Below are 17,063 nucleotides of genomic sequence, written 5' to 3'. Positions count from 1 at the left end.
TTTGTATTTCTTATTTTCATAGCTGTAGTAGGTGAGGGCAAGGTCTATTAGAAAATCAGATTCTTACAAAAATTTGATATTTCATTGTGTCGGTGCAAGAACGCCCTTAGCAAAACTTTCTTGCGCACCCCATTGGTGAAGAAACGCCCTTATGTAATGCCCTTATGCATGCTGCTAAGGGCATTCTTGCACCGACATGACGATTTCACAATGTTCTGTTCATCTGCGTACATTACAATGTCCTGACATTTAATCCATGAATTATTTACAATCTTCTCATATGTTAAACATACTTTGCTTGTGCTGTTTCTGCTTTTTTTTTTTTTTGCCTCCTACAAAGATTCTGCTAGGATCGAAAGCTTAGGCCCCTTTTGACTCTCTAATCTTTTTCTTTTGTAATTTTTTGCAATTGAAATAGTATGAAATCAAATCAGTTTGCATTCACTCATGAAACACATTACACATTTGTTCATTAAAAGGGACAATTTTCTGATATGTGAGTTTTAAACACTTATCATCCATGCTTTTTTTTAACCACCTTATTACAGAGGCAGATCTGGGTCCCGTAACACAAAGGTTAGCGATTAATCTTGCACTTGATTTTCATGATTGATTGTACATTGTAGTCAATGGAATCAATCATAGAAGAATGTTCTACGATCATTGCTAAGCTTTGTGTTACGGGTCCCAAAACACAAGTTATCGTTGGTGTCGAGCATGAGATCAAAGGAAAGCAGCTTGACCCTGCTCCTTTCCAACACTTCCCCAGTTTGTAAACTTGTAGATAGGGGAGTGTTCGCAATCACCACGTAGATGGGGGGTGATGGCTCAGTCGGTAGAGTGGGGGTTTCGGATTCCGGTGACCGGGGTTCGATTCCCAAGTGGTGCGCTAGTGCCCTTTGATAAGGCATTTATCCTCATTACCATTATCGGAGAGGACCTTAAGCCGTCGGTCCCCTGGTTGCTTGCTCTCAGGCTTTCGTGCTTTCTTAGCAGTCACGTAAAAAACCTCGATATAACTAAAATATAGAGAATCTTTGTTAGAGGACCTTAAAACAGCCTTTGTCAAATCAGATAATCATTGGACAACGTCATGAAAATGAAAAATGAAATGAAAATCCATAATTTATTGTTCGAAATAGACATGAAATGAAATACTCCGAAAATTTGCTTTGCCCAATTGATCGTGGGCCCGGCAGCCACCATGCAGCGCCAGATCGACGAGGCTCTATCCCTTTAATTGTTGAACGCCAAACAGGGTAGCAGCAACTCCCATCTTTTAACGTCTTTTGGTCTGATGCGGCCGGGGTTTGAACCCCCGACCTCCCGGTTGTGAGACGGACGCTCTACCAACTGAGCCACCACACCGGTATCCTGGACTCTGGACAAAAGACATCTTTGCAATTTTTGTCTGGTCCAAATCCTTGGACGATCTGCTGTCCTGGTCCACCAACTTTGGCAAAAAAAAACTCTCAACTGTTCATTGTGATTCGACTTGCATTTTCAAAGGAATTAGAAAGCATCTGCATAGTGCTTGCGAAAAACCCTGATATGCAATTCCTTTCAAAGTACAAATATCAAAATTAAAACAATTGAAATGGTACATTACTGTAACTTACAGTTCTGGTGAAACAAAGGTGCTACCAAAGCCTCTTCTTCCTGAAATATGCTTCCTTGCTGTCCATAGGGAGAGAATAGCCATGCTTGCCTGTTATATGGCCCTGAACCAATCCCTGTGACTTGTGCTTCTACACACTCCAGATTCAGACAAAATCAGGAGGGTCCTTGATGCCAAAGTTCTCTGACAAAAATGCTCTCTTACTGCAGTCTTTCTGAACTCTTTACAATCCTCTGTATACTTTCAGTACTGTCCCTTTACCAAAAAATGCCTAATCAAAAATTCTTCTCTCCTTTTAAACCAATACAAATTACCTGTATACTTCTAAACCTAATTCCATATTAAAAAAAAAAATTCCTTCTATTCTTCTGAACCAAAATCCAACTCCCCATCTAGACATTCCCTTGTAGTCTTTATGCACTCAAACACAAAAGCAATCACCTGTTGAATTAGCAACCATAGAATTAATCAGATCCAATGTTAGTCTTAAATTTGTCTCAAAACAATTCCATACACTTGAATGCCATCTCACATACCTTTCCCTTTGATACTTACAAAGCCATTCATAAAAACATGCACTTGACAGGACACAAGCGGAGTAAAGAATTTCCATTACATTGTGACAACATCGACACATTGAAAGAATTGAACTGAAACACCCCCATTGTCAAAATAAACCTACACACTTAAAAACATACTGTCCAATGTGTTGGGTAATGTATGTTGGTAAAATTACATATATCGGGTATATATATTCTGGGCAATTATTATCCAATGGAGCAAATCTTTTACCTAGTTATTAGTTGTTTCCTTACCCAATCTGGACAGATTTTAACCAATAGGTGAGTGGACAGTATGTTGCCCAGTGATGGTTAAAACTTGGGAGCTCTCAATTCTCTAAAGACTTTTCTGTATTTTGGAACCAGACCAATTTTTTTTGCCCAACTTTTTTAAGAGTGTAGTAATCAGGGCCCCGAAGAAACAGTGCTTAGTCCACTGATGGGCTTACCCTGGGTAAACAAAACGAAATGAATGAATAAATAAATAAACAAACAAGTGGAATGCCTCTGGCGGTCTCACCTGCATCACACGATTCAATATAGCAGCAGTGCTGACTTTGAAAACTACAATAACTCGCACAAGATGTTCAGTGATACCTGGTTACTCTTATTTCCACGTTTTATGAACTAGACCAATACACTTACAGAGATATGATGGTAATTCAACAAATACCCCAATTTGGCCAAAGTTCATTGACCACAAATGACCTTTGACCTTGATCATCTGACCTGAAACTTGCACAGGATGTTCAGTAATACTTGATTACTATTATGTCCAAGTTTCATGAATCAGATCCATAAACTTTCAAAGTTATGATGGTAATTCAACAGATACCCCCAATTCGGCCAAAGTTCATTGACCCTAAGTGACCTTTGACCTTCGTCATGTGACGTCAAACTCATGCAGGATGTTCAGTGATACTTGATTAACCTTATGTATAAGTTTCATGAACTAGGTCCATATATTTTCTAAGTTATGATGACATTTCAAAAACTTAACCTTAGGTTAAGATTTTGATGTTGATTCCCCCAACATGGTCTAAGTTCATTGACCCTAAATGACCTTTGACCTTGGTCATGTGACATGAAACTCGGGCAGGATTTTCAGTAATACTTGATTAACCTCATGGCCAAGTTTCATGAACTTGGTCCATATACTTTCTAAGTTATGCTGTCATTTCAAAAACTTAACCTCAGGTTAAGATTTGGTGTGGACACCGCCGTCGTCGTTGCCATCGGAAAAAGCGGCGCCTATAGTCTCACTCTGCTATGCAGATGAGACAATAAATAATAAGTAAATAATTAAAAATAGATAAATAAATAAATGAATAAATTCTGCAATGTCATTGCAAGCTCAGAATAACATCAGACTCAGATTACATTAGACTTAGATTGGAATAACAGACTTTTTTTTTAACATTAGACTATCTACCAAGATTCATATATAGACTGTAATTCAGGAACCTTGCTACCCTAATTAACATAAGAGTAAATTAACTCATTATCTGTACAAACTCTGATCATTTTGTGTTTAATCAATTAGTTCGACTGCTCTCAAAAGACTTTTTTGTAATTTGGAACCAGACCAATTTCTTTGAAACTGATTTCCACTAAGCTCCCATTCTCTACAACCAACTGGCATCAGTGAAATTAATTTGTGGAAGTGAATACTCAGTGACATATCAGTTATCAATTTTGACAATCTCATGTTTCCAGAATATCAACAATAGACTCTCTTTGGAGATACATGTATGATATTTCTTATCCCAGGACGAACTACTGTAATAAAAAAAAGAAATCACGTTCTTCATTGTGATACTGTACCCACTACTTGCACTATAGATATAATCTTTCTTATTAGTGAAGCTAGCCATCTTGCTGGTACTTTTGGTAAGTTAGTCTGTAAAATATATTACCAGATTTGAGGTAAATGAAATTAAAAAAAATTCTGAGTATAATGGCTTCTCTCCATTCATCAAATTTAATGGAGGTTATCACAAAGGTTTACTCATGAAAATTAGAACAAGAATTAACCTCAGAAACTCAAAGATGATTCATGATATCAGCAGATTTTCAAAGCATGAGCATTGGATGTGATAGCCTCTGCTACAAATTCAAAGGGATGGTCCGGGCTGAAAATATTTATATCTAAATAAATAGAGTAAAATTCACAGAGTAAAAATTGAAAAATTTCAGCAAAATCGCATAATAAATAGCTAATGAATTTTAAAGTCTATCAATATTTTGTGAAAACAGTTATATGCACATTGTCATGAACATTCATTAGGTGGGCTGATGATGTCACATTCCCACTTTCCCTTTTCTTATGTTATTACATGAAATCATAATTGTTTCATTTTTTCATACAAGTGTAAATGTGTCTCCATTATGATGAAGTTGCAGTAGTAAATAACTAATGCAGTTTCAGTTGTCAATCTAATTGTTTTAGTTCTTGGTAAATTTTTTTGGAATAAACCTAATTTCATATAATAAAATACAAAAGAACTAGTGGGGATATGACATCATCAGCCCAACCAATGAATATTCATAAAGACATGCCTAGAACTGTTGAACTGGAATAATGCAAAATCTTTAGAATTCAATAACTTTGTTTTTTGTTATCCGATTTTGATCAAATTTCCAGCATTTTGCTTTGTGAATTTTACTCTATTGAAATATAAATATATCCAGCCTGGACCATCCCTTTAATGGTTTCCTAATATAAGGGGAAGGCGGGGTAAGTTGAGCTTAGGGGACTCATTGTTGTGGAAATGTGCCACTAACGGAGAACTGATAAGCGGTGACTTCTTTCCTTGTCTTATATACTCCAATAATTGACTTGGGTGCTCTTAGATTTTTCCTATATTGAATAGATTCTTGCAATCTACCCTTCCCTTCGATGTGGATTTTTTCTCTACAAGATTAGCCATGACCAATAGACAGGAGGAAAATTAAACAAGGGGCAATCTATCTGAAAATTAGAAGACAATGTAATGAACTGTTTGCATCTGCTGTGGTACAAAATATCAATAAAGCTACTTTCTCCCACATTTTTATTATGTACAAGCAGAGCTGTTCATTCAACCTGACAAGACTTTTCATGCTCTTCTGAGAAACTACATCAAACAAACTTTACTTTAATAGAGCCAAGTAATTTAGACCCATTTCACAGCCAGGGGGATGCTGATTTTGCTCCCTGAAGATCTTGGATGTCCATCTTGTGTTTGCAACGAAAAATTGGCACACACATCACCCACTGCATAATAAAAAACAAATATTCATTATTTATGCCGATTCATGCAAAAATCAAAAATATTTTCCAATTAAACAAGCTCAGGGCAATTTTTTTATCTCTTTAGTATTGGCTCTGATCAAATTTTGTTTTAAAATCTTTTTATGTATTTCTTTGTTTTTTAATCTAATGGAAATTCTTGGTGACACCATGATTTCAATCATAAACAACATAAAATCAATCATTCGGTCATTCCCTGATCCTCTCTCCTTTCATTTTCACTCGTTGCCACTTTGTATTTCTCTTTTACATTCATTTGCATCAGTTTTCTCCAATGGACATTGTAATATGAGCTAGGAAAACAAATCATATTCAGACATAATGATTGAAATTTAGACATTTTTCTTTCCTTTTCTTTTGGTGAAGTATTTTAATTCATCATCTTTCTCTGTACAGGTTTACAAGTTTCTTAAAGTATTCCATAATTAAACTTTACAATAAAACAACAAACATTATAATATAGATTAAACATTTATATCAAATGCACAATGTGAAAATGTGTTGTGCTTGTCCTTGTGCAAACACGTAAAAATACATAAAAATCCCTCCGCATACTCGTCCCTCTCTCTATTCAAGAGAGAAAGGAAAAGTACACTGAACTTGGCATTGGACTTGATACATCATCTTCTTCCATTGCCCTTCATCCCCTATCACTGTCTGAATAATATGATCCCAATTCACAAATAATCTGCTCTATAAAAATCAATTTAACCACCATTTTGCTCAAATACGAGGCGTCTCATCCCTCAAATTTACCAAAGGACGACGGTGGAGGTACGAGCGGCTAATTTTCACTACTACTTTGGGTCATCTTCCATGACCTTCGTTATCCATGAATGCTTTCATCACAGTCCACACACACACTTGATATTTACCTGCCGAACCCCGTTCTCCCTTGCGTCAATATGGCAAGGAAAAATGCAGCCACCAGCTCCCCAACACCGCGATTTTCTCGCCAATTCGCAAACCCATCTCGGGGAAGGGAGAGAGAAAATCTTGAGCCGGTAACTCTAAATGCAGTTGGTGGCAAATACCTTCCAGTCAAATTCTGGAAGATGATTTTTTCAGCAAACAGGAGGACCAGCACCGCCATTGGTGATTAACGTCACACCTAGGCCATGAAATCAATACCAATTGAGGATGTGCGTGAGATGAAAAGCAGGGAGATTCTACCTCTTTACTTCTTACGTGCTACATTACTAACTCCTGGCTCACGGGAAGTGCAGAGAGAATCTCCACTATCATATTAGTTTGAGCGGTACCTTTCTAAAAACGCACCTATGACAAGTTTACGGCACATCTAACTGCAACATGATACAGGAATATGAAGGGAAGTAGATTGAAAATGCAGGAAACTTCTTGTCTGGTATCTTTCTGCAAATACACACTAGAGATTCTGGGGATTACTCCAAAAGCTTTTCGTTAGATTTTGAGAAGTTTCATATCAACTGATCTTAGTTGGCATTTACACAGAAGTGATTAGAATATAACAAGTGAGAGAATTGTCTGACATTCTACAATATTTGCTGAGATATGTGAAATAGGAAAATAATGTGTGACAGTGATGCTTAACCCTCTAAGACAATGAAAGACATAAATACAATCAAATCGTTTTATTCTATTTATTTTTTTAGAAGAATGAAATGTCTCAAAGGACTTGATACATCTATCGTTACATGTCAATTACAATCTGAAACTTTGAAGAATGCGGCAAGCAACAGGAAAACAGTAACCTCGAAGGACTTTTAAAAACAAATACTCTGCTTTTTGAAAAATAAATACAAGCACTTCTTTTTTGTGAGTCAGAATTTTCATGCCCATTTCATGTCAATAAATGAGCATCGATCCCATTAATAGGACGCAGAATCACAAAGAAATTCACAAATTATTGAACATTTAACTATTAAAAGTTGATCACCTCAACATTTCTGTAATCATCCCTCACCGTACAGCACAAGGCTGTATCGTCACATCATAAAGACACACTGAACCGGTCTCCATATCATTACTATATAATATTGAAATAGCTGTAATAGATTTATTATAATTTGACTTTTTTTTCCATTCTGTAATACACATTTTTACAAGACTGTACAAATAGATATACACTTTCATACACATCCACTGTCACCCTAACATTCACTAGAGACATCAACCTTCAATGTCCATGCATAATTAGATATATTTTCAAATATAAGAAAGCATACACACTGGAATATCAAGTGTATAAAAAAAGTTGATAGTATGCATAAGAAGACAACAAGAGGCAAATTTGAATAAATAATCATATATCTTTTTTTTCCATCTAGTCTAAAAACCGGACAAACAATAGCAAAATCGCACTTGGCAAAACGAGGTATGGGGACTAGAAACGACCACATACATGTTTGTTTTTTGTTTTTACTTCAAATATACATACATTGGAACATGCTTGTCTATTGCTACAGTTGATCAAAACTACCGGTGCAGGAGTGTAGTTTGAAGTCTGTTCACATTTGGCACAAAATAATATAAATACTGTCATAATAACATAACAAAATCATAATCAGCACTTTGGCTACATCTACACAGTGTCATAATGATTGGAATTATTACATCAATAAAGATCAGAGTTATACAAAATATATCATTCCTAAATATTTTATTTTAAATCAATTAAAGCAATATGAGAAAATAATAATCAATTTTCACTCTCTCATTTTGGGGTATTGGCAGCTTTAGAAATACTTGAAGTTTCCAAACCACGGAAAAATACTTATAAAGTTTACACAAATGTTCAAACCAATAGTGCTTAGGTTACTAGGTAAAGGGCATTATGAAGTAAGAAGCCAAACCACTATATAACCCAGGAGTTCAAACAAATGTACAGAATCATTAAAATTAATGAACTGTTTATTACTTAGTTTCAAAGATTTAAGCCATGATTTTTTCAGTCATAACATTGTAAATCTTTTTCAAAGTTGACTGGGGGAAAGGGGGAGGGGGGGGGGGGGGGGGGGTAATCTTAAACGCCCCCTTCTTTCCCAATCTGTCTTCATTCCAGATGTGTCAATTCCAGATTTCCATGTTCATTTCCCCCCTTTTTCTGCACCTTTTATTTGCCTGTCCTATTTATCATCCAATCTCCACCCACCTAACCTTTCCCTCTATTGTTCATCTCTTTTTGGTGAAAGCAGAGAGCGGATGATTGATCGGAAGAACGTACAAAAGGCAATTCTCCGTCTCCATTCCTCTATGACAAGATTGAATAGTGTCACGTTTCCTCGCATCCCTTCCAGCAATCGTTTTACCATCCTCCCGGACACCTTGTTTCTACTCGCTAAGCTTCCATCCCCTTAACTTTGTTTTTAACCTTCGAGAAAGAAATCTAGATTTTTGACCTCAGAGCAAGCAAGACATAGGAAAGGATTCTCTCTCCCTTTATACCTTCTTTCACAATAATGAAAGAAAAACACATTTCTGGAAAAAGCTCTCGGTCATGATATTCTAAGATCGGACATCTGTTCCCTTAACCATTAATTATATATAATGTCTTCTAGCTTTCTAGCTAATCTTCCCATGCTCTCTAAACGTGAGGAAGAAATTTAACAGATTAGTAAGTCAACTATACAGATACAGATGTTTTTACCAAAAAATCTACATATTTCTAGATTGGTCCCTATTTGTGATCCCTATTTCTTTAAAAAGAGGTGCATTTTTAGTACCAAAATGTAATAAAATTTTGCATGTTTTTTTCTAGATAAAGGATACAGGAAAAATAGAATTGATGTTGTATGTTCTTGATATTTAACATATGTCTAGTTGATATTTTTACACTTGATGACCTTAGCTAGTTGAAAGCCTTCGTGAGAAGAAATAAACTCATAAAACAGTGCAAGTTGGTGAGACAGCGATCGTCACACAGATCTATCAGTCGGCTCATAATGACTTAACATCTTACAAAGGCAAACACATTAATTGATGTCATCCCATTACTAGGACTGTAATACCGGCAATTGCTCAGGACTGATCACGGGCTTAAAGTGATTTGTACGGATCATTTGAATAGATAGCACCCTTTTGCTGTAGGTCTAATCATAAACAATGCCCATGATGGACAGGAGAAGACGCGATGGATTTAATGAGAGGAGGCTGCTGCGCCTGGGTACGCCTGTCAGATAAATCATCCCTCAGAGACACAGATGGTCGAATACCCCGGTTATGACAGTAGCAAATTCAAAGCATTGCCAGGATTTAATTAACTTCATTTGGCAGGGGTAATCATTTCTTGTCGTTTGATTACATTATTTCAGACCCCCATCTTTGATTCGCAGAATACAGGAAATAAGAGATAAATATAAACCGTTCAATTAGACTCCTCCATCCTATGTTTGGCACATATAACAGGAGCCAGTTTTCCCCATCAGAATGGTCTGGCTTTTGGAACGCTGAGTCATATGCGGTCAAATTAAAGCTTTAGTCTACCATAATCTCTCGGGAATGAAGGAAACCTTTTGTAATCGACTCTTAGACGTAATTAACCTCATAATTAGGCAATTGTCTACGCTATTAAAATTTTAGGCAGGGATAATTTGAAAGAACTTTGACCTTTTTTTGTGTGTCAGATAAGTGTTTTCACTTTTATCACATATGACATGACGACTGATTTAAATAGAATATTCATATTTCATATTCGAAGTAAAGCTTTGTCACTGGCTATACCAATAAAATGCATAGAAACATTGCTGCTCATACCATATTTTCCCATGACAGAAAGACATAACTAAAACTAGGTAGAATATATAAATGAACTGCTGTCATACCATAGTAACATTTAAGATAGGACTGAACTCTTTAGCTGTGTCTGGACTGACTTTTGAACCATGAATCAACATCTCTTGCACAGTGGTAAAGTCATCAAGCATCATCTTGCGACCCTTCTTCTTATTGAGTTTTCTATGGCTCAGCTCTACGATGTCAGGTTCTCTCTTCCCTCCACCGCCACTCAAGATGCCGTCTTCCTCTAGCTCCTGAAGGCATTCCATACGAGCCTGCTGCATGTACTCCCTTCTCATTCGCTGATCTCTGGCACGCTCTAAATGCCGCTTACGATCCTCCTTGCTCCAGTACCTTCCAAGTTTCATCTCGCTGACTGCTTCATCATCCGTTGTCATCCCGGCACGCTCTTCCTGGATCTTGGTGGCTCGTTCCTTCAGGAGTCTGTCACGGCTGGACCGTTTGGTGATGTAACGTGTGCCATCACTGCGGATCTTGACCTTCCACTGTCCCTCTACATTCCTTTGTGAATTGTTTTGGGATTTCATGGCATTTTCCTCATTCTGATTGATAAGATGGAGATAGCTGCGATAGTGCTTAGCATACCCAGGAACAGACTGCAGGCTCTGGATGCTACCATACTTATCAAAGCTTCTCTTCAGCTGTGATGCTTGCTGCTGAACTTTCCAATTGTGCTTTAATAAATTAGTCCTTGTAGAATCATGCTGCATAAAATAAGGGCTGCGTTGGTTGAACTGCGCTCTGAGATGAGGGTTTGTAGCAGGTCGTCGTGGATAAGCTTTTGCACCCGGTAGCTGTCCTAAATGATCCTGCTGCTGCTGTGTTTGTTGGTGTTTGTGGTTTGATTCTCCATTGTTTGTGGATGCACCCTTACTGGGGCTAGAATGCTTGTCCTTGCTGGAGCCCTTTGTGGACCCTGAACTGCTAGTGCTCTTTGATCTATCCCTGGAGCTTGAAGAGGATTTGCTCCTTCCACCTGGACTACCAGGAACAGTTCTTGGTGCTCTATGTGATCTTCCAGATCCTGAGCCGGATCTCCTGTGTTGCCTCTCGCTTGATGGCAAACCGTTTTCCTTGTTGGCTTCTTCTTTGGTTTCTGGAGAAAGGTCCTTTTGCTGTTGGTGTGAGTTGTCCTTTTCAGGTTTATCCACCTTTTGACTTGATTCTGAACTTGGACATTGACAAGGGATAGTGTCTAATTGTTCATCCTGAGATTGATTAGACAACCACACATCCCCATGACCATTCACTCTCCTTTCTTTCTGCAGCTCATCCTGCTGATCACAGATCAAGCGATTGCGACAAGGACGGTTCAACGAATCACCACTCTGGCTGGTAGTATCCATGGAATCCGATCCCAACCTCATCACTTTGGTCTCTTTTCCCTCATGCTTTCATCGGTATCACTCCTCAAATGCTTATTGTCACATTTGCTCTCCAGAGCTGCTTGGAACTTCATGCATTCCTCCACCGATATCTCATGGCCCATGAAGTCATGCTCTGCAGTTGAGTTGGACGTGAAGCTGTCGTTGCTGTACCTGAGGTCACCCCCGCTGCCCAGGCTAGTGGTATCCACAGGGAACTTCTGGTTGATACTGGCATCATCTACCAAGATCTCATGATCTGAACTCTCATCGTGTCTCGTACTCTCGTCTGTAGCTCTGCCCACACCACTGTCCTTCTCTAGGTGGTTTGAGGTGTTGGTTGTTCCTGTATCTGTGGTGCCATCATCATCAGGTCTGCCCTCCTGTAGCACAGAAAATACCAAGAAAAGATATAACAGAAAATAACAGAAAATTAAGAAAATGTTTCTTTGAATTCTAACCTAATCATTCTGTTAAGGAACAAATAATCTTGAACATCAAACTATCAATTGAATACTCAATTGCAGCCATTTTGCCTGTCACTTCAATATGTTTCATTGGCCATGCATCTTCAAGGACACATTTCTGCATGTATCTATTAGCATCATTCATACAGTCAAGTCATGTATCCACTATATCAAGTCTTGTCATTTAATAAGCACCCAATATTCTTGTCACAAGTTCAAGGGAACACTTCTCAATCTAAAGACCACATTTCACACATAACGAACATGTCTTGTCTCCTTTATTATCTCATATTCTTGTCACATTCCACTCTACCTGCTGGCGGCCCACTAAAGTGCATTCTTGTGTCATCTTTCCTATTACCTATCCTAGGCCCCCACAAGAGGCCAAGTCAACAATCCGCTGGTGAAATGAAATGTGTCCAGCAATCTTCTCTCTCTTTTTTTTACCTGCTTCTAAAAGCATCACATATCTGTCTGCCAGTCTGCCTACCTGGCTCCACATTCCATTTCCTCTCTTGTCTTCTCCACGTTTTACTACAACATTTGTCGTTTGAAGTCTGTCCGCTATCTTACTCTTTCTTGAATATGATTTGATCAACTCTTGATTACCTATGGCCCTGTATATCTTGTTTGTCTACTCTAATATTTCTTTACACCCGTATCTCTTTCTCTATCTGTCCCTCTTTTTCTTCTCTCCTAAATTTGTTTCTCGATCAGTCCCTCCTGCACCTCTTCTCTCTATCCATCTCTCTTAATATCAATCAATCTCTCTCTGTCCTTGCTCTTGAATGAAAAACATTTGAATTTAAACCATACCTTTCATTCTTGTCTCCATTTCTTCTGTCCCAATCCCTCATCCTCACTTTCTTTCACTTGTTTATTCCATTTTTTAAAATCTTTCTCCTCTTGTCCTCCTTCCATCTCTCATCTAAAAGAATATCTCCCCAGGTGAAAGTATTATCAGGAGCTATTTTCAATACCTCGTCTCATCTCTATCCCCTCTCTCTCTCCGTCCATCTCCCTCCCAACCCATCTCGTATCGCTCCAACTAAAACGCATACCTCCCCGGGTGATGTGACGTCAAGTTGCTATTTGCTGAAGGTGTGCGGATGTTGGTACATGTGCCACAAGTGTGAATGGTTGCAGCGAAGGGAAAAGGGGGGTGTTACAATACTATGCCTTTTCTGAAAAAGGTTGGATAAAAAAAGTGTGTGATATGTGAAGGCCTTTTCCGAGTCTGCCACCATCCGTCAATCAATAGAATGTTTCTCATTGTCAGAATGTTTCTCATTGTCTGTTATGTTGCAATGAAAACTCATTTGTTAGAGATTGCATCTTTTTGTGTCCAATGCTCACATCGCTATACTGTCACAATGCACTCCACACTTTCAATGAAGCCATTTTTACATAATTGAGTAGTTGAATGAAGCCAGTTTTTACATACTTCATGTGAATTCTATCAGCAAACTCTAACACATATATATTTCTACATCTAAAGAATAATCACGTAATTTGCAATTTTACCATACATAGATTCTAATTGTACTTGAAATTCAGTAGTATTATCTCATATTGAATTACTTTTCCCAAATTAACTCAAGGTGTGAAAAATGAGTGCTTGCACGTTTAAGATATCCTAAGGACAAAGATCACATTTTTGCTCAATTCTATGATCACATGGCAGTGGTAAGATACTTATATCTTTCCCAACCTCCAGAGAGTGATATCGTTATCAAACAATCTGATTTTTTTTTAAGCACAAGGTCATCTTTGATGAGTAGCCGCAGTAGGCTTGAAATAAACAAAGTATCCCACTTCCCTTCCTACACCATCAGCTGTATACAAATGAGAATTGAGAATTCAATCTCTAAAGTGACCCTGTTTGTCTACAATAAATCTTCACCGAAAGACACTGGAGAGGAAGGATAGCTTTCACCACTGGAACTTCTCAAAGTCTAGGTTGAGAAGTGATCAGGTCAGGATTTGATTTATAATCTGATTCTCCATAGCAAGGGTCAATTCTCAAGATCAATGTGAAAGCGAATGTAAGGACAAATGATCAGAAAGAGCCTTGATTGTGGAATTAAGGACAGAATCGAATGCCCAATTTAAGGTTTCCAGACTGTTTGAATTTCAGTATCATTTCAATATTTCATCTGTTCTCTTGTCAGAATTCTAGTGTTATCATCGACGTGAATAAGTACTCAAAAGATGACCAGCTTAACTTTGTTTTTCAAAAGTTTCTCTTGTTTGCAAAGCAAATTCCTCTCTTGGAAATGGCGGAATGAAAAAGGATGAGTCACTTCAGTATTTCCCACAAAATCGAAGCAAATAGAACAAAAATGTGGCATTTAGAGGGCAATTTACACAGTGACACCACTTTAGGGGCTCCCAACAGAATGAAAGGGCGGGGGTAAGGCGACTCCTCTATCAAACACATCTGACTTGCATGAGACCGCCAGCATGAGACTGTGGTCGATGGTTGGCTGCAAACCATCCCAGGCATGATTAAATCGCCACGGCACTGCTGAAATCGCACTCCCGTCTCGGCCACAAATTAATAGTCGTCGTTGGCTGTTGCAGAAAAGCGATATCGCTCATGGTTTGAGGCTATTTTGTCAGAGCAGTAATAACAGCCATCAATTTGTACTGGGGCGAGAGAAGTTAAAAATGCAAATAAACTCCTTTCCCTCCTCAAACGAAAATGTTCCTTTACTTTATCTTTGAGGACAGAGGAAGCCCAACATGACAATAGAACAAGTGTGAATGCCCTCTGATACCATCACGATTCCATCTCAAATACCTAACCGCATTCAGTTTGGGAGCAAAAAACTTCAAGAAACATAGACACCATTCACACTACCTTCCTAAAACTAGTTTAGTTGAAACTAGTTTAACATGTAGGCCTAATGAAAACGGTCGAAGCGAAATTCCAAAACCACCTCGCGATGTAGGTTTCAAGATCGCTTTGCCTCGTTAAATTGATTTTAGCATGAGGACACAACCGTTCTTCGGGAAGCGATCTTCACACATTTTGAGCAAGCTACTCCACACAATGTGTGCAGAATGCTTACGCTGTGGTTTCAAATTTTGCGCGAAATATGTACTCCACTTAGAGTAGGCCTATTTCCATAGCAACAAGATCGCTTTACGTGAGGTGATTTTGAATACCACTTTTGGGAGATCAAATGAGAACGCTAGCAAAACGATCTTTCAAACTGGTTTCCTGAACTGGTTTCCAGTAAACTAGTTTTAGAAAGTGTAATGAGAACGGGGTCATATATTAGTAAAGCATGTATTGGCAAAAGGTCCTGTATACTATAAGCTTTGGAATAATGAGGACAAAAGTGACTCGAGGGTGGGGTTATAATGCAGAACGAGGGGGTAGGGAAAATTGTCATTAATGGTATATCTGTCATGATGATGATCAGAGGTTACAGAACTTTTGAACTTGTCTATCACTAAAGTATTTCCAGCCATCTTCTTTCCCAAAGGCAATAAATCTCTCTTTACATACCTCTTTGTGCCTAAAGATATTCACCATAGCATTCCTGAACCCGCAATCATAACACAATTTCGGACTGTTTGTCATAAAACAGGGCATTAATGTACACTTTAATTTGGAGCTGATTTATCTTGAATTGCATTGTTTGGATTACATTCTAAATCTTAGTGTGAGAGCTTTCTTGCTCAAAAGCATGTGGGTCATCGACCATGCAATTACTTCCATTGGCCACTCTTCACCCGGGCATTAAATGGGCACCCAATACGATGCAAAAGCGATTTGGTTTACCAAGCAATTCAAGAACCACAGTAACCCTCCTGAAGACTCCAGAGGAAATGAAAATCATAGGTGTATGTTGTTTTGGGGTAACCAAAAATCCAAAATTCTTAATTATGATATATCTTCAGAGCACTTTTGAAATACCACTGTTTTAGGCTCCACAACTAATAAAAAAATACAAATATCATGATAATTACCATTATGATATGGTATTTCCTTGGTTCCCCACACCAATGCTTGTGTTATAGTACCGCGGATCTTTCTAACATGCAGGACGCACATACCCTTCTGAATTGTTAACATAATCTGTCACTTTGTGATACATGCTGGCATATTTTCCCTTCGTAATTAATGTCCCCCATGTTGCCTCAAGACTGACTGGAATGGATGCACCGATCCTCCACATTTACATACCACGCATTTCACCCACCATGCAGCATCCCGCGAATCGGTTAAGTCCCGGAATGTTAACCCAACAAAAATCCAAACTCATAAACATGTAGATAGTCCCACATGTCCACCAGTCATCACCACTTTCAAGTTGTGAAAGTCGGGAAGGAGACGGAGATGAGTATTTCAAAAGCATAATGACTGAAAACCTGTGGTAATATGTAGATATTACAATATATATAAATGTACAGAGAGAGATATATAGATAGAGATTTCGCTTGGGTGGGTCATATTGGGGAGATGAAATGAATTGAACATCAATGATAGGAGGTGGGGGGGGGGGGCGTAAGTATTTCATCTGCCATAACATAATACAACGCAACAATTAAAAATAGAGCCGACAACATCACCTCAAAGGAAAATCTTGTGGATAGTGTATCCATTCTGAAGAACATTACTAATTTAATACAGATCTGTTTTTAATACTGGCCTATATTATCTTGAAATCTCTAATTTCTCAGTCATTTTGTTCTCATCTTTCCCATCTGCCCTCCTTAAATTCCTTTCCTTCATAAGCTTTCTAATCCACATTTTCTCTTCTCTTTCCTCCCATTCCCCATCTCCCCCACCCCCTTGCCTCAGTCTAATCTCACATCCCTGCATCTCCCTCACTGGCAGTGACTCCAATAATACCTCTTTAACGATGGGGCTCATCCTCCTTTTCTCCTCACAATGGCCAATTACCATGGTGATCTAACAGGCTATCATATCGCTATCACGACTCATCTTCTAAATCACACACAGAGTAACAA

At 38.3% G+C, this 17,063-nt stretch overlaps 1 protein-coding gene and 1 non-coding gene across 2 annotated transcripts in view; both read right to left on the bottom strand.

Moving 5' to 3' along the window:
• Positions 1-1,295: 1,295 nt before the first annotated feature.
• Positions 1,296-1,368, bottom strand: TRNAV-CAC. Its single transcript has one exon. It is a non-coding gene; the product is annotated as a tRNA-Val (tRNA).
• A 7,656-nt stretch (positions 1,369-9,024) lies between these two features.
• Positions 9,025-17,063, bottom strand: part of LOC121411842 (E3 ubiquitin-protein ligase PDZRN3-B-like) — a 59,419-nt gene continuing 51,380 nt past the window's right edge. Inside the window, 2 exon segments of the mRNA XM_041604714.1 lie at positions 9,025-11,633; positions 11,636-11,993. Of these exon segments, the coding sequence (XP_041460648.1) occupies positions 10,267-11,633; positions 11,636-11,993 (1,725 nt within the window). The 3' untranslated portion in view covers positions 9,025-10,266.

Source organism: Lytechinus variegatus, chromosome 3 (genome assembly GCF_018143015.1).
Source record: "Lytechinus variegatus isolate NC3 chromosome 3, Lvar_3.0, whole genome shotgun sequence".
Lineage (NCBI taxonomy): Eukaryota > Metazoa > Echinodermata > Echinoidea > Temnopleuroida > Toxopneustidae > Lytechinus > Lytechinus variegatus.
Note: the sequence above shows the minus strand (reverse complement) of the source record. Positions and strands in the feature narration are given on the sequence as shown.